General features: G+C 49.5%; 1 protein-coding gene across 2 annotated transcripts in view; it reads right to left on the reverse strand.

The window, feature by feature from the left end:
- Positions 1-1,666: 1,666 nt before the first annotated feature.
- TSPOAP1 (TSPO associated protein 1) overlaps positions 1,667-23,769 on the reverse strand; it is a 232,948-nt gene continuing 210,845 nt past the window's right edge. For both annotated transcript variants that reach the window (XM_084651357.1, XM_084651358.1), the window contains 4 exons: positions 19,454-19,557; positions 18,523-18,594; positions 16,260-16,388; positions 1,667-2,015 (listed from right to left, as the gene is read on the reverse strand). In XM_084651357.1, the coding sequence (XP_084507483.1) occupies positions 1,800-2,015; positions 16,260-16,388; positions 18,523-18,594; positions 19,454-19,557 (521 nt within the window). In that variant the 3' untranslated portion in view covers positions 1,667-1,799. The remainder of the gene's footprint in view (positions 2,016-16,259; positions 16,389-18,522; positions 18,595-19,453; positions 19,558-23,769) is intronic.

The raw sequence follows: 23,769 nt of genomic DNA on the forward strand, positions 1-23,769 counted from the left end.
AAATTTTCATTTTAAATACAAACATACTGTATCACCAACACCCCTGGCCTGGCCTGCGTGTCATTCAAATACCAAACATAGCTGCCTTGCTCAAAACAAATACCCACCTGAAACATGCAAAGGAATAAACGCTGCCATAAAAGGATGGAACCATGTATTATAAAACTCTCCTTGGCTTTAGAAAGGGATTCATTCTCAATGCAAGGAGCACGGTGTCTCTTATGAAAATAGCTGCAAACTCTCTGGCGGGGTTTTGCTCCCAGTTCCGCTCTCCAGACACACACAGTCAGGATCACACAAACGTTGAAACAATCCAGTCAAAACAGTTAAAGAAGCAGACAAGTCAAATAAGGCAGAATCCCCAGCTGACTGCAATTGCCATGCACCAACTGCAAACGCCAGGAATGTTTGTCCGGCAGACTCCTGCTAAAGCCTGCCAGCAGCCATGAGGAGATGCAAAGCTATTTAATGTATCCCCTACTGCAAAATGCTTTGTGGCATTGACTCCAGGGCTGCTGGAACGGGGGGGATTAGGGGGACTCACAAGGGAACATTGTAGTGGTGCCACCCAGTGTAAACTTTGTGCATGCCGGATGGGGGGGGGGGCGGAGGGCAGGAGGCAAGGGGGGCAGAGGTGACAATGGGACCCAGAGGCTGGAATGGACCTGGAAGCCGGCAGGTGGCCTCAGGACCCTCCATCCCAGCCTGGAGATGGCTGACCCTCCCCTTCCCTGCCAAGTCTCAGTACCACCCCTCACACCCCCTCCTATCACTCCCCCCCCATTTTCTGGAAACTTTTGCCCTCCCCCGAATCTACTCCTTCCTTCTTGGTGAACTCTCGCAGTGCAGCACGACTGAGATGGAAGGATGCTCCTAGGCACAGCTGCGTATTTACAGGTTTACAGTACAAATGTCGAACTCATGAGCCCAGAGGCAGCAAAAGGGACCGACAGGGAGTTCTCTCCAGTGCAAACACTCATTTCAGGGAGTGGAGGAGGAGTCGCCAACAGCCTAATCTGAATGGAACAGAGAAATGCTAGGGCACGCTAGCCACCGGAGTCTCAGTCTTACAACAAAGGAGTGCTTCCTAAGGGATCGGGCCTTAGTGGGAAGAGCCGGTTAGTGAAATTACAGCCAGAATATCTTCTTTGAAATTAAAATATGTACAAGGAGTTGGTGCTGTTGAGAGCTGGCTGGATCTGGGCACACTACTGCGAAGTACCTGCACCCCAGCTCCCAGGCCTCTTTGGGAGGTACCTGCCCCCTAGCTCCTAGGCCCCTTTCTGAGGTACCTGCATCCGAGCTCCTTGGCCCCCTCCCGAGGTACCTGCCCCCTAGCTCCTAGGCCCCTTTCTGAGGTACCTGCATCCGAGCTCCTTGGCCCCCTCCCGAGGTACCTGCCCCCTAGCTCCTAGGCCCCTTTCTGAGGTACCTGCATCCGAGCTCCTTGGCCCCCTCCCGAGGTACCTGCCCCCTAGCTCCTAGGCCCCTTTCTGAGGTACCTGCATCCAAGCTCCTTGGCCCCCTCCCGAGGTACCTGCCCCCTAGCTCCTAGGCCCTAGCTGCAGGATCACTACCTCTGGCCAGGCAATTGCTACACTGACCGTGCAGTCCCACGGCGGCCTGGCTCTGTGTGAAGATGAGGTGAAGGAAGCCTAGGGTTGGAGCCATTGCAAGTCTTTAATCATCAAAGTTCACTTTTCCTTATTACAATACTCTGCGATGCTCAGTTTGCTGCAGAGGGCTTGTCCTTGTCTGGGCTCCGCAGACAGGCCTATGGAGATCAGCAACATCCTTTTCTAGTTCTTCTTACTGGGTCCTAGTTTCTTTAAGAGCTTTTTCCCCTTGCAGAAGAAGCTTCTCTTCTTTTTACTCTGAGTGGACAGGTCACTTGATTCAAGAGTCTCCAGTGATTCTTGGTCTGGACTTGGGTCACAAATGAGAGTGCAGGAAGGTGGCACTTCAGGAATGTTAGGCAAGGGGTCCTTCTGTTCACCAGGCCCATCTGAATTCAGCTAAACAGGAAAAGAGTAAACAAAAGAGAGAGTTTAGACCCCCAGCAGTGACACCATCTCCACAGAAAGGCTGTACAGTAAGAGAAAACCCTGACAGCCCATGTCTATAGCTGGTCATCTCTTCCGGAAAAGGCCACTTCCCCAGCAAATTCAGCCAGGCCATTTCTAGCGGCTTTAAAATGCTCCCCAGCTCCCACCAAGACCATGCAAGAGATCAGACTTTGCACAGCCCTTGGTAAATTTTGGGCTACACAATGAGAGTATGCCACAGGCTCTGAAGTATTGGAGACAATGCAGGCCATCTGCCTTTGGGTGACAGGCGCATAGCTTTGTGGGTGGAGGTGGTGGGAAGCAGGTCTTCAAGGCTGTGCCCTAAAGATGCCAGAGTAGGACTGGGCTGGCTGCTTGAGGGGGTCAGCCTGTGAGCTACCCGCTAAATATTCGGGCCACAGGGTTTGCCACGAGGCCTCTCCTCAGACTGGGGAGCCCAGGGCCTGATGGGGAGGGGTGTATGTGGGGTCTGTGTAGGGGCAAATTGCTTGGCCGCTAGAACACTCCCATAACAGCAGCTGCTGGCCAGACCTGAGCTCTGAGCCTTTTCAGGGTCCTTCAGCACGAAGCACAGCTCAACCACGGCAGATAGTAACTATGGGAAGCTGCGTATGACTCAATGGGCAGGGAGGAGTTAATCATGGACCTGGACATAAAGGGGATCCTTGGAGCAAGTGACCATAAAGCAATTGAATTTCCAGCAGTAAGGAAGGTGCAAGCAGCAAGCAATCACAAAGAGGTGCCCAACTTCATCCAGGCAAATGGGGTTTGGTAGCACACAGCACAATGGGGCTCAACCTTCTGGGCATTACTGACATGTACAGAGTCATAGCAACCATTTGGGGCAATCCCGGCTCCTGGACCTTGTCCCCTAAGAAAGAGTAAGGCCTTCACAGGCTGGGATTCCCTTCCTTCAAGCAGGAAACTCCAGTCCTTCATGCAAAGTGAAATTATGGAGGTAACATTTCAAAAGCACCTCCATGTCTTGGCAGCCAGTTTCACTGTAAGTCATGGACTCCAAAACCCGTACGGGGCTTTTGACAATGAGACATGGGCTCCTAAGTCACTCTGGTCTAGGGTCACAAAAGTCCAAAATCCCAGATTTAGGCTCCAGTGTGATTTGCAAAACTCCCATTGACCCTGCATGTGCCTAAACTCACTTGGCGCCTCTGTTTCTGAAGTAAAACGTTCCCTCGGTGCCTAGGTTTCTGCCTCTCGGCATACACACTGCTGCCTGCCACTTGGTATTCAGCTGCCTAAATTACATGCGGGACCCAATATGTGCTTAGAGGCTACCTAGCAGATCAACCCCTCAGGGGAGTTCACACAAACCAATGGGATGGGGCAAGGGGAGGCCCCCACAGCTATTAGCCTAGTGGTTCAGCTACTCATCTGGGATGCAGAAGACCTCCAGTTCATGTCCCCACCCTCCACCTGATGAGGAAGGATTTGAATCAGAATCTGCCACCTCTCACACGAGTGCTGTAACCGCTGGGCTATGGGATACTCTGATAGGGGGAGGGGTGGCCTCCCTCACTCTCTGCTGTTGAAACGGTTTCACTCTGGCTCAATAATTAAAGAGCAACTGGAGCAGTGGAGCTGGACCCTGGGCCTCCCACATCCTGAGGGAGCACACTAACCACAAGGCTACAGAATCAGTCTCATGCTTGTGCCAGGTCCCTCTTGCCCAAAGGACTCTAATGATTTAATTCACAGTGGAACAGCTTCAACAGAAGTGGCTGTGAGACCCCCACATGAGAATATCCCATAGTTTAGAGTTAGATCACTCCCCGCAGTGGTAACAGAGCCCAGTTTAAACCCTTCTCCTTCTCAGGGGCTCTCCTAAATCCCAGGGGAGTAGCTGAACCTCTGGACTAAACATTATGACAGGTCATCCTTTCCCTCCCCGCACCAAGCTTCCTGCACAAATCACCTTAGGTGCTTAACTCCAAAGCAGGGTCCCAGCTGAGAATCACTAGCAGAGACAGGTGCCTATCTCCAGGAGAGGGAAGGGCACCACACACACCCTGCTCACAGCATCTCCCACTGGCTAGCATAGGCAGTTCCCTGCCTAGCATGCTGGCTTCTATGAAGCGCAGTCTGAGTATGCCCACACAGCAACACAAGCCCCACGACAATGGGACTTGAGTTAGCAGGCCTGGGTTTGAGACCCCAGAGCTCAAGTGGCTACAGCGCTAGGTCTTTAACCAGGATGTGAACTCAGGGCTCTGGCATCCACACTGCAACATGCAGATCTGAGTCCATCCAACGGTATCCCAGACTTCCTAGCACCCTCCCAAAATGTGGCCGCTCTAGACCTTTGTTGATGGTGCACTGTGGGAAAACTTGACTGTCTACCCTGCACGTTACAGGAAGTTTGAACAACCCGCCAACGCATTGTCCAACTGTCATTTTAGTCTGTGCAGTCCCAGCAACATGAAGAACTTTTCTCACTTGCACTTTCACTCCTGTTTCAGGAAACATGCGCAGCTTCTGTGAGACACTGGTGGACATTTCAGTGGTGTTTTCTGACCCATTGAAGGCACCTGACAGAGTTAATGATGGAGGAGGACGAGAAGGACACAGACATGGAAGTCTCAAACTGGCTGATGCTGCTTATAACACTCAGTACACCCACTGATGTCACTTTTATAGACTGGCACTTCTGGGGCAGGGCCACAAAGACAGACTGGTGGGACCACATTGTCTTGCAGACCTGGGATGACCAGCAGTGGGTCCAGAACTTCTGCATGAAGGAATCTACTTTCTAGAGATCTGTAAGCAGCTTGCCCCGGCTCTCCAGTGTGAAGACACATACATGAGGGCGGACATGGTGGCCCAGAAGCAGGTTGCTATAACCATCTGGAAGCTGGTTACCCCAGACTGCTACAGGTCCATTGCACACCAGTTTGGAGTTGGAAAGCCGACTGTGGGTAAATTGGTGGCGGAGATATATGAGGCAATCAGACGTGTGGTTTGCCCCAAGGTGGCGGGCATTACAGATATTCCTGAAGTAGTTTTTGAGAAAATGGGGTTTCCAAACTGTGCTGGGGCTGTTGATGGGACTCGTGTGTTCATAGTTTGCCCTCTTCAAGGAGCACATAAACAGCAAAGGGTTCTACTCCATTGTTATACAGGCCTTGGTGGACCACAGAGGGCAATTTAGGAGTGTCACCATGGGTTGCAGTGGGAAAGGTCATGACGCCAGGGTTTTTCACCGATCGGGAGTCTGCATTCATGGACAGGCTGGGACACTATTCCCACAAAATGGCATTGTCATGAATGGAGTTACTGTCCCCACCGGTATGCTGGGGAACCCCGTGTACCCACTTTTGCCTTGGCTTTTGAAACCATACTCTGATCTCAGAGCTCTCACAAAAGACAGTTTAATTACACTGTCAGCAGGTGTGGAATGGTTGCTGGTTGTGCGTTTGGCAGACTGAAATCCCATTGGAGATGTCTACAGACCCATTTGGATGCCAGTGTCATCAATGCTGGGTGCATTGCAGAGGCTTGCTGTGCCCTTCACAACCTTTGTGAAGCCAGAGGGGGGCCATTTCCCCTGACTGGGCCTAGGACAGCGAGGAGCTGCTAAATCAGGACGCTCAGCCACAAAGTGCAGCTCCCTCAGCTGGAGCTGGAAGTACTGGGCACCAGAAGGCAGGGATGCTTTGTGCTCCCACATTGTGGGCTTGCCTGGCCCAACGGAAGAGGGGAATGGCACCTGTATGAATGTTCTGGGGTGGCGGGGGGAGATTCATTGCTTGTGGAGGGTTTCAGAGCTGCAGGGGGTTGATTGCCAAGCACTGTACTTATGAATGACCTGACTGAATATCAAATGGGGGTAGGGCGTTTTTCAAAGTTCGGGTCGCGACTCAGTACTGGGTCACGGCATGCCAGGCACTGGGTCACTCTGGTCAGCACAGCTGACCGAGATGTTAAAAGTCCCGTCGGCAGTGCTGCCCAGCTATGGCAGGCTAGTGCCTACCTGTTTCAACACCATGCTGCACCCTAGGCAAGGGGGGCCAGGGGGTTCTGCGCACTGCCACCGCCCACTGAAAACTGGCCAATGGGAGCTGGGGGGGCGGGGGGCAGTGCCTGCAGGTGAGAGCCACACGGAGCCACTTGCGTGCCTCTGCCTAGGAGACGGACCTGCTGCTGGCCACTTCAGGCGCAGTGGAGCCCGCGGTGCCAGGACAGGTGGGAAGCCTGCCTCTGCACCCCGACTGTGCCATTGACCGGGAACTGCCGGAGGTAAGTCCATGCCCTAATCCCGCACCCCAATCCCCTGCCCCAGCTCTGAGCCCCCCCCAACCCGGAACCCCTTCCTGCACACCAAACCCCTCATCCCCGGCCCCACCCCAGAGCCTGCACCCCCAGCCCAGAGCCCTCACCCTCTCCTGCACCCCAACCCCCTGCCACATCCCAGAGCCCCCTCCCATACCCTGAACCCCTCATTCCCAGCCCCACTCCACAGCCCTCACCCCCACACCCCAATCCTCTGCCCCATCCCTGAGCCCCTCCCACACCCCAAACTCCTCATCCCCAGCTCCGTTGGGTCACGGGCATCAACAATTTTCTTCAACTGGGTCCCTAGAAAAAACGTTTGAAAACCCCTGATGTAAGGTGACTGATGTAGCTAACTGTATTGATAAAGAATGTTTGGCAATTGTCCCTGATCATGTGTTACCTTTATTGTGTGAAATACACACAGTATGATGTGACGCAGTGATAGCAATAAACTTTCTTAATAAAAAGCTTTACTTATAAACATGGCTCAGCTGCCATTAGCAAACCAAAACGCCAGCCACAACAAAACCTTTAAACAAGAGAACAAAGTGCATGAACAAATGCGAACAGTGAAACCATGTCCAAGACAGAACCCCACCCCCCCGCCACTGCATATTCCCGGGCTCTCCATACCCCCTTCCCTTCCTTCCACATGTGCTGCACACTTGGCATCGGGGGAGGAGGGAGAGAGGCATCCACAGGGGAGGGGAGCAATATGGAGGGCTGCATGTGCCACAGTTGCCCTGGCCCGCCGCTCACTGGGCCCAACTGCATGGGCCACCCAGCAATGGCGTTGTCCAAGCTGTTTCTGGACTGCTGCATGGGGAACCGCCGAGGGGACTCAGGCCTTGGTGTGGGGGATGCAGCAGGAGCCTGTTAGCGATAGCAGCCACTCAAAAAGTTTTTCTGCTGAGCTCCGTCCTCCTCCCTTAGTCGCTGTCCCTGGTCCAGGAACTGCAAAGAAAGTGCCTGCTCCCACGCTGCAAACCTGTCCTCAAAGGCAGCCTGAGCCTTTCCCCTGCCTCTCGCCGCAAGTCCCTCTGCCCTTGGTTCTGGACCTGCTTGTGGGCCCTGTCCAGAACTTCAGCCGCCAGTTCATCACGGAAACACTCCCTCTTGGGACAGTCTGGGGAGGTTCGTTGGTCCAGGCTTCTGCTGCACTGTGGGCGAGCTGTGGAGGTGCTGCAGCCAGTAGGGGGCGAGGGGCCTGGCACAGGACCACACACCGAGGGCTTTCTTCTCAAACAGCAGGAGCACAGGAAGAATCCTTGTGGAATTGCAAGGACATAAAATGTTACTTTTCCAAACTGAACTTCCGTATATTGTGAGAGGGATGCTACAGACCACAGAAGCTCCCTGGACACAGCCTGGTTAATTGCAGCGAAAGATGCCCAGAGACAGTGGTAAGTTAAAAATGACTGCTGCTTTTTTTCCCCTTAAAATTGCAGAACAACTTGGGTTAGCAGGGGAGATGGGTGGCCATACACTGCACAAGGGTTTCCTATCATTTCTGGCATTCCACATTTTGGAGGACGGAACAGTTCTTGTGGTGCCTGATTGGCAAAGAAAGGTGTTACTCCAAGCTGCCAATGGGAATCCTGCAGTGTATGCCACTGAACAGCACATCTACAAGTGAAGTGGGCTCGTCAGCTACTGAGATGGCCTGGGAAAATACGACCTTCTCTGTGACTATCTGCTTCATGAGGGAATCAACAGGATGCTGCATTAGCTTCCACACAGTTTAGCCTGTTATGGCTCCATGCAAACACACAGAACTCCATGGCCTTGGAGAAAATTTCAAACCCCAGGACAGCATGGACTCCCTTAAACTGAAATGGACTAGATTTGTAAATGGAACATGTTTCCACACTCCTCCCTTTGGCTGTTTTCAGGTGGCTCGTCACACCACTGAGTGGTTACAGAGCGGTGTGATTACAGGGATAGCAAGGGAAGGTTATTATTTTCAAGGAACAGGAAAGCACTAGTAAAACTGTGCACCTTTTCAGTAGAAATTCACTTTTCAAGGTATTTTTTACTGTCTGCACTTTGTGGTCACCATTTTGAATTCCACATGGCGGGGCAGAGTGGGGGGTGCTGGGAGACACCAAGGTGCTGACATACAATCTGCCATTAGCAGATACACGCTGATAGCCAGGGCTAGTAATAACTTCTGCATTAGTTCACAGAATAGAAATCCCTCCCGTTCCTATATTAATAGACATTAACATGGAGCCCGAAACTTACCAGGCTCCAGGACGGCTTCTGTCTCTTCTGTTTCAGCTGCAGGTGCCACGGTGGTTCCTCCTGTGGCATCAAAAAGCTCCTCTGAGTACAGCCCAGGTTGTATTGCAGCTGTTTTTGCTCCAAAGCCTCCTCCGGGACCAGGGCCAGCTTTGTCCCTGGCTTCCATCAGCCCCTGGCTGGCTCTGTGCTTGGCACAGTGCCCAGCACCCAGTTAAATACCTCATAAAACGATGTCGGCAAGTTGCCCAAGGTGCCGTTCTCGTCCCTGTTTTCCCTGTCCTCAGTCCTGAGCTGCTTAGTCCGCTCCCTGCCATGGTCACTGGCCCAGTAGCTTTCCAGCATTGCCAGCTTCTTTCTATTTGCTGCTAGGCGTGGTCATTCCTGGTGCATCTCCTAAATCCACCGCTTTGCTGGCCTCACAGCAGAGATTTCCCAAATCTAGCGGTGCTCCCACAAGCATGAAGCAGCACGCTTTGCAAAGGATTGCGTCTGGTCAGTGTCCATTTCAAACACAAGAGGCTTTCTGAAGGTGTATTTGGAGCTTGGCGGTCGGGATAAAATGGAAGGGTTAAACTCTGACTGCCTGAGCTGCTGTAATACAAGGGGGAGTTGCTTCCATTTCCCTGGAATCAACTGGTAATTCTTGGGAGAGAGAGAACAAAGGAAGTTGGCCTATGGGATTATGGAATACATTTGGCAGACTCCCAGAACCCGAATCGGGGGGTGGTGGGGACGGACGGATGCCGGTGGGCTGCATCTACACTGCAGAATGATGGGGCTTGACCCTGGGTCCCAGCTTGACTCAAGCTTGACCCCTCCACCCTCTCAGGGTTCTAGGATCCTTGGTCTGAACTTGAGTCCAAGACATTTGTGTATAGATAGAAGGGGGGCTTGGGCTCAACTCAATTTTTGGTCCTGCTTTGAGCAGGGGGTTGGAGTAGATGATCTCCTGAGGTCCCTTCCAACCCTGATATTCTATGATTCTATGATTCTGAGTCTAAGCCCAGGGTTATGCTGCAGTGTAGATATACTCTAAGGCAGTGGTTCTCAACCTTTCCAAACTACTGTACCCCTTTTAGGAGTCTGATTTGTCTTGTGTACCCCAAGCTTCACCTCACTTAAAACCTACTTGTTTACAAAATCATGAAGCTTTCTAGCTCAGCCATGACCTTAGCCATCCTGGGCTGCTAATGTATTGTGGACCCTATCACAACAAAACAGCCTTTGCCCTTTCTATGGCTCCTGAATGGGTATTGAACATTGACACTGACTTGCCAGGTCTGAGAATCATCCTTCCAGCTTCCAATTGTACTCACTACAGCATAATCACCTAAAGAGCAGCCTTGCAGGCAGGGGCAGAGAAGTGGGCAATTACCAGCACGCTGTTCTCAAACAGCATCACTAGAAGCTTTGGTCAGGAAACCATCGCTATTCAGGACAGCACCCAAGTCTGAGTTTAGGTTCCATAGGAGTCAGTGGGAGTTAAGCAGAGGCATAAGTGGTTTCATGAATCGAGGGCTAGAAGTGTCTAGCTAACAGAATGCTCCGTTGAGAAGAGCATGAGCCAGTGACATAGACAGCATGATGTTCTGCCTAGGGAGGGGTATTAGCAAAGAGCACAGAGGCTGTCTCTGGAGACAAGCATCATATAATGCTGTTGGCTAGTGTCACTTGGGGACTTGGGCATGGGAACGCTTTGCTACTAGGAGTATGTTACAAAAAGAGGTTGCAGGTGCTGCATAAAGCAGAAATGGAGGCTCATATGGCTGGCAGTCTTGAGCCTGTTTCCTGTGTTGAAATAACAGACATAGCATCCCTGCATTACCCCACTGCTGAGCCACTCAGTGCCATTCAGGAGCAGTTAACAGGAAAGGCAGTTGTCTATGGTCTCTTTTTCTTTAGAGTTAAATTCCCCTCTAGTTATTCCAGACACTTCATTCATTTCCAAGAAGAACAAATTATAGGTATAAGATGAGCTGAAACACCACTTCTAGGGAGCCAGATCTCCTGAACACCTTGGGGGCGGGGTGTGTTACATGGAAAGAAGCCATTATTTAGCAGAGGGGTGACAAAAGTGGAATCAGTATTCCCGAGAAAGAGCCAAATGAACCTTTTAGAGAAATATGGCTTGGTACTGATGCAAAATGCATGTCGGTTCCCAACTCCTATGAGTTAACAGCAAGCACAGTGACTACAATGCTGCTTTCCAGCATCCCAGGTCACCAGGGGCTTGTTGCTGTTCATGGATTTAATAGACTTTAAGGCCACAAGGGACCATTATGTTAATGGAGCGTGAGCTGCTGCACAGCGCTGGCCAGAGAACATCTCCCTGTCAAACCCGACACACTTGGTTGCACCTACAGCATATTTTTTTAGAAAAACATCCAGTCTTCACGTAGAGACTCCAAATGATGGACAATCCACCACATCCGTGAGTAACTGGTCCTAATGGTTCACGCTCTCGGTGTAAAACACTGGCATCTTATTCCCAACCGGAATGTATCTAACCTCAGCTTCCGACCGTTAGATCTTGTTCTGCCCTTGTCCATTAAATTATAAATTAAAGACCCTCTACTGTTGGAAGTCTTCTCCCCACATAGGGCCGATAGACAATTGGTTATAACAACAGTACGAATATATCAATTCACATAGCAAATCTCCATCAGTTAGAAGGACATGACTAACTGTCTTTGTGGTCACAAGTCCTTCTGATTGCCATCTCTGGTGAATGACACACACTCACAGGCACACATGTACACACACCCCCCACTCTAAGTTACATAAAGGCAGTGGACTCAACTGGTAAGTAACAAATGGAAATTCAAGTTCTGGATATTTCTCCAAGAAAAGAAATGAAGAAAAATTACTCTGGAAACATCTTGGTAAATAGTGTTAGTGTTGCAAAATCGAACAATCATGTTAGTCTTTTCTCTTCTCTGTTACTCATGAGTTTTTTCTGAAATGATAAATCAAATGTTAAAAAGGAAAAACACAATAAATCTGCTCCCCCTGCACCCTTCAAGCGGTGGAGTGCAGGAAGTCATACCCCACAGCCGCCTGGATACAATCCTTTCTGTGAGTGCTATCAAACAGAACAATTATCCGCCGGGGTTAATTTTAGGGACTAGCACCACCCCCATGACTTATTTAGTCAATTTGCTAGTCTTTGGATTGTTTACGGGAGCCCCAGGGCACACAGTGAGGAGGAACGGGAGAAAACTGAGCAAAGGAAAATGCAGGCTGAATATGGGAAACTATTAGCTTGCAGGCTGAGGCAGGAGCCCCATCACATGGGACAGCTACACCCAGTCTGGATAAAGCACCATAAACTACTGTGCAGAGAATAATCTTGCTCTAGCTGGGGCCAGTCCCTTGTTATCTCTTATTTCTAAGAAATCATACCACAGTCCCCAAAACCACCCGATAATTGTTCCAAACAACTGCACTTCACAGCATGGCTTCTCTTTTGTGATGAGCCTCATGCAGCCAGCCACTTCACAGCAGGGGAAGGAGAGAAGTCTGGCTGCATGGCAAGCTAGGGTACTGGGTCAGGCAGGTGATTAAGGCAACCTTCTCCCATACACTTACATGGTTGCTCTCTCTCTCTATGTATCATTCTTATCTATCACTGGACTCTTCTTTTCCTCATTCTCTGAAAAATATAACCGCCAGGGGTACATAATATGGGCAGAAATAAATAGATGAAATAAATTAGAATGGAATACTTTCTAAAGGTGCTTTACAAACCTCAGTCTTTGACAGAATTGGCATATTACTGATGCAAAGCATACCCGTTAGAGCAGTCCCTTGATAGCAACAACTATCATTGACATTACCATGGGATTTTCACTGTCACATCCTGTTTTCACATGCTCAGGACTTCTCAGGGAGTTTCCCTTTGGGGTTGAGTTTTCAGTGCTTAGCCTGAGTCCAGAAGTGACATTTGTGTGAAAGTTTAAGCAAAATCCCTTAATCTCTTTCAGTTATTGGAGAGTTAAAAATATCCCCCATGTTTCCAGAATTGTACAAATCGTTTAGTCACCAGTGATTCACATAACTCATCTTCCTTCCTCTGCTTTGTATGGAAATCATCCTCACTGAGGTGCTGGGCCCCTTCTTAGTGTGGGGGGGAAAGCTTAATCCAGAAAATTATAAGCAATTGGAAAATCACTTATGAGTGAGCTCCTGCTAAGATCTGAGTAGGGCCTAATGAAGCTCACAGCTTTGTTGTGACATCACGTTGTTCGGTGACCCTGCCCTAGCAGGCAGAATGGCTCAGAGGCTGCAGCTAGGCAATCTGGCAGGAAGAATTTCATCCCCAATCTTCCAAAAGATTCCAGTGATGCTCTCTCACTCCTGCCACCTCTCTGCTGCTTTTTCAGCTCTGCTGCCCTGCTGACCCAGCTTTGCGAGAAAAGGTCTCCAGCCGAACACAGGCAGCAGCAAATGTGAGAACTCCTCTCTCCTTAGCAACCAATCCCCTTCCCTGGCCAGGCCTAGCCTCAGCAAATAGGCCACGCTCGCTAACACTTTTTAACCAACATGAGAGTAGGCCTGTAAAAATATGCTAGCTGGTTATGGTGAATCCTCAGTTCCCCCAGATGTACTTGGGTTAATGTCGATGAAACTATATTGATTCACAACGGGTGAGGACTGAGCCCACAGAATACATGCAATGTAGGCAGCTCAATGCTACTAGGAGAACCTTCACTTCTACCTTTCCTGCCTTTTGGTGCTTGCTATTTAATTTTAATGAAGCAATACCATGGGGGTGGGGGGGAAGGGGCTTGGCGAGGCTGTAGTATGTAATAGGAGTAAGAATGCAGCTCAGAGGTCCTGGAATGAGGCTTTACCGGTATGTTTCTTCTGGTAATTTAGGGGAGTGTGTAAAGACAGTCACTGCCAGGAGCTTCCCAGCAGTGCCCTTTCAATCCGATGCCATGTTGCTTTGCTATAGACACAACAGTCAGGCTATACAAATTCTGAGTTTCGTGAGAGGTGGGCACGCTGCAGAGACAATGCTAAGGGAACACTAGGGTAGTGAGACAAACCCTGTCGCTAACACTTCACAGCCAAAGGACACAACCGGGGTCATTACTATTAATCCATCAGGGCCTCCAGTCAGACTCGTGCCAAATGTCCTCTTTCCATTGGTGAGCTTTCTAATTAGCTCCTCCTTCAGTGGAGTCTCTACCATGCAAGTCAAGGTGAGGTCACAGCTACCCATCTGTGACATCACTGAATGTGGCAGGCAGCCATAAGCAGCTTCAGGATTCAAGTTCTCAACCACCAAGAGTCAAACTTTTGTTATGCAGGCCTTTGTATTCATACATGTTTCTCTCTAGTTCCTTTAATTGGAAGATCCTGGGGCAATTCAAATGCATTCATTAATTAGCCTCATAAGACACAAACGATGGGAGGGAGGTGGTCATTCTGTCATACCTATCTAGGCACTTACGCCATGATCAGAATTTATAACCACACACAGAGGACCTGACACTTAGGGAGGTGAAGTGACTAGTACCAGGTCACAAGGAATCAGAAACAGAGCCAAGTATAGAATTCAGTGTCCTATTCCTGGTTCCCCTCTGTAATCACTCACTCAAGCTATACAATGTGTGACAAAGATTCAAACGAGAAACACCCGGAGAACATAAACTCTTCAGGATAGGGACCATGTCTTTGTATATTTATACAAAGTTCTTAGCACATGGTGTCCTGACCTCAAAAAGGGTCACACTCAATGTTCATGTTAATAAACACAGCAGGGAACTGGGAAGGACGTTGGGGTAACTTTCTCAAAAATGTATGGAGCTTTATATAAAAGTGAGCTGACATCAGCCCTTGAGGGGAACAAAGGTAAATACTGGTACATTTGGGAGGAAAGTATGTCAGGGAGGAACTGGAAGGGGTAGACATGGGAGGCACGTCCGTGTACAGCAGGCAGCCTATTACCAGTTAAATCCTGCTGGAATGTAATAAGTTCAATCACTAACAACTGATTCCCCACATACACAGCCTCCACCTACCCCAGCCTTGGAACCACATGCCAAACCACAGACATCCAGAGCCATTAAAAACAGTTAGACCTTAATTGGAATTAGTATGCCTTGATGCACGTGGAAATCTGTTCAAGGGAGCTATGCAGAGCCCTCTACCCTAATCAGTGTCCATTCACACATTGGGGAATCCAGAGATTAAGGGCTCATCTAGACAGGGAAGTTGTACTGTGAATTTAAACCCATATCGTGAACTAGCGGAGCCCCCTTGTGGGCACCCTTATTCCAGTATCAGAGTGGGTATTTTCAGTTTACCTTTTGTCACTTTGGAAGTGCTTTAAACTAAACTGAAAAGGCTGCTCTTATTCTGGAATAAGAGTGTCCAAAGGGGAGTGGGACTAGTGTAACTACAGCTCTCTAACTATACCTGTATAATTGAACTGTTACAACTAGTAAAAGTTTCCCAAGCAGACACGCCCTTCAAATCAGGGTCAAAGGAATCTGAACATCCATGACCGGCAGCTCAGGTGGCCCAGCTTTGGCCTGGCTTTAGAAGATGGGGCAGGTAGCCTAACTGTATTTGACTGGTCTGCAAAGCAGGCACAGCACCTTCCCTGTATGGGGAGGAAATCAAGGCATTGTAGCAGACAGACGTTACAGAACATGAAGTCATCGGAAATGAGGGAGATGGTGCAGTAGCTGGGGAGGGAGGCTTGTGGAGACTCTAGTGTGTTTGAAGGCAAAGACAAATGAGCAGGGGGTGGCTGAGTGTGGGGGAGAGGGATGGAGGAGGTCAGGAGCTGGGAGGGCTGGTGCAGGAGTAACAGGTTGCAGGAAAGCCAGGAAGGATTTAGTCAGCATGACACCAATAGTTCCAGCTTCTTTTAAGAGGCAGAAAATCCCAGAAACTGGGGCAGTCAGGGATGTGTGCCTGTTCACAGACCGAGGCTTGGTGCCAGACTAGGCCTGTGGCTAATGGACAGCTCTGACATCTCTGTGACTCAGTGAGTGGGGAGCTATGGAGGTAATTTCCCGAAGGTAACTGATGGCGCCAAGAGATCCATTTGAGAATTAGGGCCCAACTGGGCATTGAGTTCCCCTGGCAATCACTGTGGTTAGGGGCACTGCAGGGTGGGTAAGGCAGCACAGAATGGAGTCTGCTTTGGGGAGAGCAGGCTGGTTGTGCCAGGAAGCAGGGGAGGGAGTGGGTAACTCAGGATTTTCTGGCTGTGAGTTTCCTGGGTTTGAGAGGCGCTCTCATGGCCTTACATCCTTTTCACAGAGGTGTGTGTGGGGATGTCCCCAGTGGGTTTTCGGGTGTGTCACACTCACCACTGTGCAGCAGTGAAGGAGCAAGTCCTCAAAGCATTGTCTTGCCTAGAGGTTTCTCCCATCCTTTAACAAGTGGCCCTAATATTTCCCTGCAAACACTTGAGCTGCTCCTGTGTGATAAAACCCACTAGGCAAAGTGCAGTGATCTGAGTGGCTGCAGAAGATGGGGTGAACTGCACTCATGCCCTCCACTCCAGACCTCTGGTCAGCTTTGGAGTTTTGTCTCTCTCCCATTTCTCAACTATTGGAAGTCCTTTTATATGGCTATGGTAACAACAGTTTCTGTCCCAAGAGTCCTCTGCACTAATCAGCTACCATGTCACCTTACCTGACTCTCGGCACTCACTGCACATGTGTCTTTGTCTTCCAAATGAAGCCCCTCAGTCATTCCTCCATCCAGAGAGACAGCTTCCAGAAAGTTAGACGGGACAAGGCCTCTCTGTCTGTTTAACTCCCCCTGCAAGGTCAGAGAAGCGGTTCTTAGTACGCCACTAAGAAAGACTGACTTGAGAAATGAAGCAGACAACCCCATTGCACAGGGCTGGGCAGACTGCAGCCTGTGGCTAAACCCAGCTAAGGTCATCAGGAAATGTGGCCTGCCTTGCTCCCACAGGCAGTGCGGCTTAGAGGACAGAACCTGGGTTCTGTTCCTGGCTCTGGCCTGCTGGGTGACCTTATGCAAGTCATGTCCCCTCCCTGTGCCTCAGTTTCCCCATTTCTACATCAGGGATAATGGTCCTGCTCTCCATTGTAAAGCACTTCGAGAGCTAAACTCTGGGGCTGGGACTGTCTCTTTGTACTGTGTTTGTAGAGTGCTAGCACAATGGGGTCCTGGGCAACAAGCGGGGCTCCTGGAAATACAAAGGGTGAGGATGACCAAAAGCACTATGTAGGGGCTAGGGATTCCGGTCATTAGTATTGTGCTGGGGGCAGTGTGGGCAGATCTGCCAACACCCATTCCGCTCTCACTACAAGAACAGGTCAGTGTGAGGAGCAGAGTAAAGGGACAAACAGTTGAGCCTGATGGATAGATAGACACTGATCACCACACAACTACGGAGCACACTGACCTGACTTCAGCGAAACAAAGGGAAATGATTTGCCTGTTCTGGTGACTTTCTTAATCCTTTTGATTCTATTTGGCATTGTGGCTTTAACTAAAGCTTCTCTGAATTGTTACAGGTGCAAAGATACTTTATCCAACAGGATCCCAGGAATATAGAGCCATAGTAAATGGAGTGCAGAACTAAACGTGAAAACAGAATCTTGTAGGCAAGACAGGGATCTTGGCTCAACACCTTGTAACATAAATATCCAATTCCTTGCAAACACCCTGGAAGATTCCTGGGCACCTGTAATAGCCCTGGGAGAGAATTAAATTAAATGTGTCTTTTATGAAGGGACTTTCTTTTCTCACCAGCCAGAGAGTTTGCATTTAGTAGAAAATGTCTGAGACAAACTGTTGCTACAGTGAAACTTTGACAACATCAGGAGTGTCTGGTAATTCCCAAGTTCCTGTGTAAATGATACCATAGGCAAGTACACTGTTGTCACTCAGGTTTCAGAGTAGCAGCCGTGTTAGTCTGTATTCGCAAAAAGAAAAGGAGGACTTGTGGCACCTTAGAGACGAACAAACTTACTCCGTATGCTTAACTGAAATGAATGGGTTTGGTTTTGTACCAAGAACGGACTGGTAACACCCAGAGCTGCCTGCACCACCCGAATAGCTGAGCTGCTCCATGTCTGGTGGGGTGCTGGTTTGAGCAGTACATCGTGGGCAGTCACAGAGCAATCCCCCCCACATGGCCTGCTCAGCTTTCTTGACTGCAGGAGCCATCTCTCCCACAGAGAGGGAGCTTAGCTTCTAGGGCACATTCAGTTCTCAGGCTCCGAGTTCAGACCACCCCTTTATGCCATTAGTGCAAAGGAGTTGCTTTGGGATGTCCCCTACCTGGGAACCAGACTGAAAGAACCAATTCATTTCACATAAGCCACTACAGAGCCTGTGGACATCACCAGCTTTCAGTCACTGCCAACCTAACTGGATCTGAACCAGGCCCCTGGGTCCCTCCTAAGCCCTCCAGGCTCCCAGCAAACATATCACTTGTGACTAAACTAGGTCATGGCACGTATAAAGAAAACAAGGAACGGACAGAGAAATAGAAATGGCCGTAACGAAATGGCAATTCTTTAATGACAACTCAGCCTGCCGCAGACGCCACGTAGCTCGCTGAGCACTGGTCATGTGCACAATGTGCAGCGTACACAGATTCCAGCTTGGCAACAGCTGTATTAGGGTTATGCCAAGAAAGGGACGAGGAGAATGAAAGGAGGGGAGGGGCCCCCCTCTTCCGGGGGCTGGACAGAGAGAGAGAATGGCCTAAAGGTAAAATGCAGAAAAAATACCCCAGCTGGAATGTGTCGAATTGGGATTGTCTATGTAAGAAACCAAAGGCTGGAATTCATTGTGTTTAGGACAGTCCCTAATGACAACCCTCCATTTTGTTTCCCAGTCTCTCCTATTTTGACAGTTGATTGGGAGTAGACCTTCAAGCTGCATGTCTCTCAGACCCTCTAGACCCAGTACTTACGTAATAGAATCCATCATCATCCATGGACCCAAACACTGTGATAACATCTCCAGCAGTAAATGTCAGCTCAGCCTAAAAGGAAGCACAGTAAGGATGTTGTTAGGAGAGCCCAGCTCTGGAAACGAAATGGTTAGACACAAACAATGCTCTTGTGACCTGCCTTTCACAAGCTTCTGCATCCCCTTTCCTATTTTCATTTCCATTTTAGAAATTATCTGGGAGGTAAAATATTCCGAGGCCTTGGGATCTGTGTCCTGACTCCCAAGGCCATTGTGACAGGCTTGTGAGAGTCAGACTCCCAGTGAGGGAAGCAGGCTCTGTCTGGATGTGAAGATAAAAGGAAACACCAGAAACAGGTCACCCTTCTGCCCAGAGATGTCTGAGCGCAAGGAACTGTCATGAACGGAGCATTTGGCAGGGCCAAATTCTGTCTTGGATACATATGCAAAGCTCCCACTGACTTCAACAAAATGGCCCCTAACTCCTGTTGGCGAAGACCCAAATAGGAATGACTACGCCAGTATCTACAGACAACATGAACATTGGCTCATATATAAACAATGATGCAGCCTCTGTGTGTTTGGGCCCAATGCCTGGGAATGCTCGAGCAAAAGTGTTGGCTACCAATAACTATGTTTTACAGGGCCTGATTCCACACTGCAGCTGCAGTCAAAATTGAACTAAATAGACCGAACTTGGGTCTCACACTCCAATCAGAGTAGGGGAAGTCTGCACAGTCAAGCACCAGGCCTCATTTTGTGGATAAAGGGAAGACTTCTGTCTCCAAGGCTATTATTCCCAGACTTTCACAAGCACTCAGAAAGAGGATGATGCAAGGTCAGGCCAAAGGGATCCAGCATAAGAAGGCAAACCAGAGGGAGAGAGAGAAAGAGAAGTAAGCCTCAAGCAGGAAGTGACTGGTGCTGGTTACCTCCACATCCACATTTGGAGAGCTCTCCCTAGGGTTGTAGTCAAAAGCAGCCACCATGGTCCTAGGTGTGATCAGGTCAGCCCTGAGGTCCTGCCAGCTGGACCCTGAGGGACAGAAACAAAACAGACATCCGTGAGACTGAAAATCCAGGATGAAACCCCAAATCAGAACAGTTTCTCTGCTATCTCTGGGGCAGATGCAAGCATTAGGTCTCAATAGGTATCTTAAATGAGGGAAGGACATTTGTAGGGTCCAGCTGGGTGACTGGAAAGGCAACTCAGCTGAACCTGGTGAGAAGGTGCCTCCTTTTCTCTCACCTCCCCAACTTCCTCATATATCCGGGATTCCCTCACCAGCTCTCTCTGTCTGTCTCCTGACCTGTCTGTATCTCTCTGCCCCACTGTCCGGCTGGTGCTTCCAGGAATCATCCAGGCCACTTGCAGCCAGACTGGGGAGTTGGGGAACCGCAAAGCCATTTGGCTGGTGCGCGGCTACTGCTCTACTAATGGCAGAGCACTGGGGAAGGCAGGAGTCAATGTGATGTGGTTGCATGGTAAGGGGATGTGGAGGTGGTGAAGGTCCTGCAGAGCCTGCTGGGGAATACATTGGTCCCCCAGCCACCTCCTTCTATGATCAAAGGATTGCTGCCTTCCTTAGCTTATACAGCAAGTGTGGGGCCCAGTTAGCATTTGCCAGACATGCTGCCACGTAGAGCCACTCAGGCTGCAATGTGTAAAAAGGGACGAGAGCTAACTGTGACCAATCCTGCGCCTCATCTCCAAAGGGACCTTCCAAACAGGGACCAACTGCCCCAGTTATCATGACAGTGCACAGCTAATGGCTGAGGCAGTCCTGTGAAAGGACCTCCCGGTTGGATCTGACACCTTTCTCACCCTTCTGGGATGACATGTTCCAGGGCTAGTCTCTACTCAGAGGCATTTCTTTTTGCTGAAAGTTTGAGCCAAAGCTGTTCAGCCCCTTCTGGGAAGAGAGACAGTAGCAAGGCCCAGCCCCAACTTAGAGACCCCAGGAACAGCGTTCCTGGTTTGAGGCAGAGAGTTGAAATGCATCCCCCTTGGCAGGCTGGAAAAGGACCTTCCAGAGTCCCACTGAAATCCCATTTGGATTGGGCCACGTCAGCAGAGTTTGAAAATCACAGCTGCGGCTGTGCCTGCCATTTGTAACAACAAGACGCCACCCTGCATCATGCCCGGCTCTAGTCTACCTCTAGCGCAGGGCACACAGCACCAGCTGCGAATTGCTCACTGACGTGCAATGGAGCAGTAACGGAGAGGCGCAGTCAGGGGCCAGAGAGGACGCAGCTTGCTCCAGAGTGTGCCTCCCTGGCAGAGCTGCAAGCTCTGCATAAGCCTGTCAGTGTGTGAAATCCAGGAGGTGCAAACTGTCCAGTCTCTAGCTGTTGGCTGCTGTACTGTCCCCAGATCCTCATGGGTCTAAGTGTTTAACACTGGCCGGGGCTGTGGAAAGGGAGAGAGGCAGTGGGTGTGGGGAGAGCAGTGTCCTAGGGAGGGGCAGCAGCTCATTCAGGAAAGTGCACATGGAATGCAAGAGGGCTCTGGGTGCATTTCCTAGCCCCTTAGCAAGTGCTCAACCTCCCTCCATCACACTCTCTTGGCAGAGGGATTTTAAAATGAACTTCAGATTTTTTGCAAAGCACCTACGATGACTTGTACCTAAACACTAAGACAAAAGCTAAATGAAATATTGCTAATGGCCAGATAAGGGGAAGAGATAGCTCAGTGGTTTGAGCATTGGCCTGCTAAACCCAAGGCTGTCAGTTCAATCCCTGAGGGGGCCATTTAGGGATCTGGGGCAAAAATTGGGGATTGGTCCTGCTTTGAGCAGGGAGTTGGACTAGATGACCTCCTGAGGTCCCTTCCAACCCTGATATTCTATGATTCTAAGATGGCCTCAAAAAATCATACAACTCCAGAGAGAACTCACATGACTCCTGTCTAGCAGAAATAACAATCAAACAGCTAAAATCCTACACAGAATATTTCATCTTGTGGTATATATCACCCAGCTCAGGCTTTGCAGACCATGGGTGAAGTCAATGGTTATGTTGCCATAGACTTCCAGTGGGACCAGGAATTCACTCCACAAGAGATGGAAGCCCTTTACCAAGAATACCAAAATAAGACTTCACCTCTGGGGCCAGACAACAAGAGCATTCCCACTAAGGATTATTGTTGCAATCAAGTAGAGAGGGTGATTTGGTTCAGGGGTTAGTCTGGTCCTAAGCCCCCTAGGGCTCTGTGGATAAATGAATACCTTGCATTACATCTGGAAGTGCATTGGAAGCTAGTGCAGACCTTGATGGCTGGTGTTACATTCTCACATTTGCTTGTCCTGCTAAACAAACAGATGACCACATTCTGCATTAGCAGAAGCTTCCAAGTGGTCATCTAGAGCAAATCAAAGTAAAGTATATTTCAGCACTCCAGCCTGGAGTAGAAGGAGAGAGCCTGAAGCATGGGCCTGGTCCAAGGCCTGAGGCCTGAACCAAAGTCAGCCAAAGTTATGCTTTGAGCTACAGTCAGGCCCTGTCGAACGCAGATGCTCCCCTGCAAGCCAGTCACTGGCACACAAACTCGGCACCAGGACTGCTAGTATGGATAAAACACGCTGAACATGTAAACGCACTCCCGCAGGCCAGCTCTAGAACACTCTAACTCAGCACACGACACAAGTGATGAATACTGATGTTTTGTCTAAAACATTAGAGTAAAAGTAAAAGACAGGTGGTGAATAGGGATGTTTTGTCTGAAACATCAGGAGGAAAGTACAAGGGGAGGTAACAAACATGTCATGAAACACATAAGGTGATATGTAAGTTGTTTATCCAAGTCTACAAATGTTGGGATACCTCGCTTTAACCCTTCGTCTGGCCTAGGGGGCAGTGGAAAGTCCCACCACTGACTGAGCTGGTCCATTGTCACGGGCATACAGGTGTTAAGTGTACCTGTAACCATTGAGCCGGAGCATTAGCACCGTGCTTCATCTGCAATAAACCTGACCGAGTGCCTTTGCTACGAGACGGGTCTGTGGTTATTGGGCAGTTCATTTGGAGCCTGCTGTACGGGCTAACTGGCCAGTGCTGGTACACCAGACAGAGAGAACACACATACAGAGCCAACAACTTGACAATACTGGTGACCCTGACCACTGATCTGGTCAATAAGTGAGCTGTCCTCTGTAGGAATTGTGATCTAACAGCGCAGGAAACTATGAGTTAGGGAACAATGGCACTGAGAGAGGCATATATGACAGTGGGTTCACAAAAGGAGAGACTGCAGCCTATGGCCTAGCTGAACATGGCAAAGGGCACTGCAAGCACTTATTTTTACCTAAGTGCTTAGGACCAGCAATGGCTCCAATATGATCTCAATAGCTTGGCCCATAAAGGTCAATGATAAGCATACCTCCATCAGAAGAGGTAGCAGCCCCACCCTTCCTCCAGATGTTCCCCCATTCAGCAGCATTTCCCCTGCCTCATCTAAACTGAGCTCAGCACATCCAACTTTCATCAAAAACCTTAGCTTGGCCACTAACTGGGAAAGCAAGGAGCCTGCTGCTTCCAGTATGAAGAAAAGTAAATGGAAATCAGGGCAGGAGGGGTAAGGAGTTCAAGCAATCTGATTCTATTCCACCCTCTGCAGCAGACTTCCTGTGTGACCTTGGACTTCTTCTCTGTGGGCACCTTGTAAAACCAGGGTCACATGGCCCAACCTCACAGGGTGTAGTGCTACCCGACATCACACTTGGTACCCATCCATCTCAAAGCACCTTGTAAAACCAGGGTCACACGGCCTGACCTCACAGGGTGTAGAGCCACCTGTCATAAATATAAAGGGAAGGGTAACCACCTTTCTGTATACAGTGCTATAAAATCCCTCCTGGTCAGAGGCAAAGTCCTTTTACCTGTAAAGGGTTAAGAAGCTCAAGTAACCTGGCTGGCAACTGGCCCAAATGACCAATGAGGGGACAAGATACTTTCAAATCTGGAGTGGGGGAAAAGGCTTTTGTCTGTCTGTGTGATACCTTTGCCGGGAACAGATTAAGGATGCAAGCCCTCCAACTCCTGTAAAGTTAGTAAGTAATCTAGCTAGAAAATGTATTAGGTTTTCTTTGTTTTGGCTTGTGAAATTGACTGTGCTGGAGGAAATGTGTATTCCTGTTTTTGTGTCTTTTTGTAACTTCAGGTTTTGCCTAGAGGGATTCTCTATGTTTTGAATCTGACTGCCTGTAAGATTACCTTCCATTCTGATCTTACAGAGTTGTTCTTTTATCTT

This window comes from Lepidochelys olivacea (genome assembly GCF_965140295.1).
Source record: "Lepidochelys olivacea isolate rLepOli2 genome assembly, chromosome: 17".
NCBI classification, from domain to species: domain Eukaryota; kingdom Metazoa; phylum Chordata; order Testudines; family Cheloniidae; genus Lepidochelys; species Lepidochelys olivacea.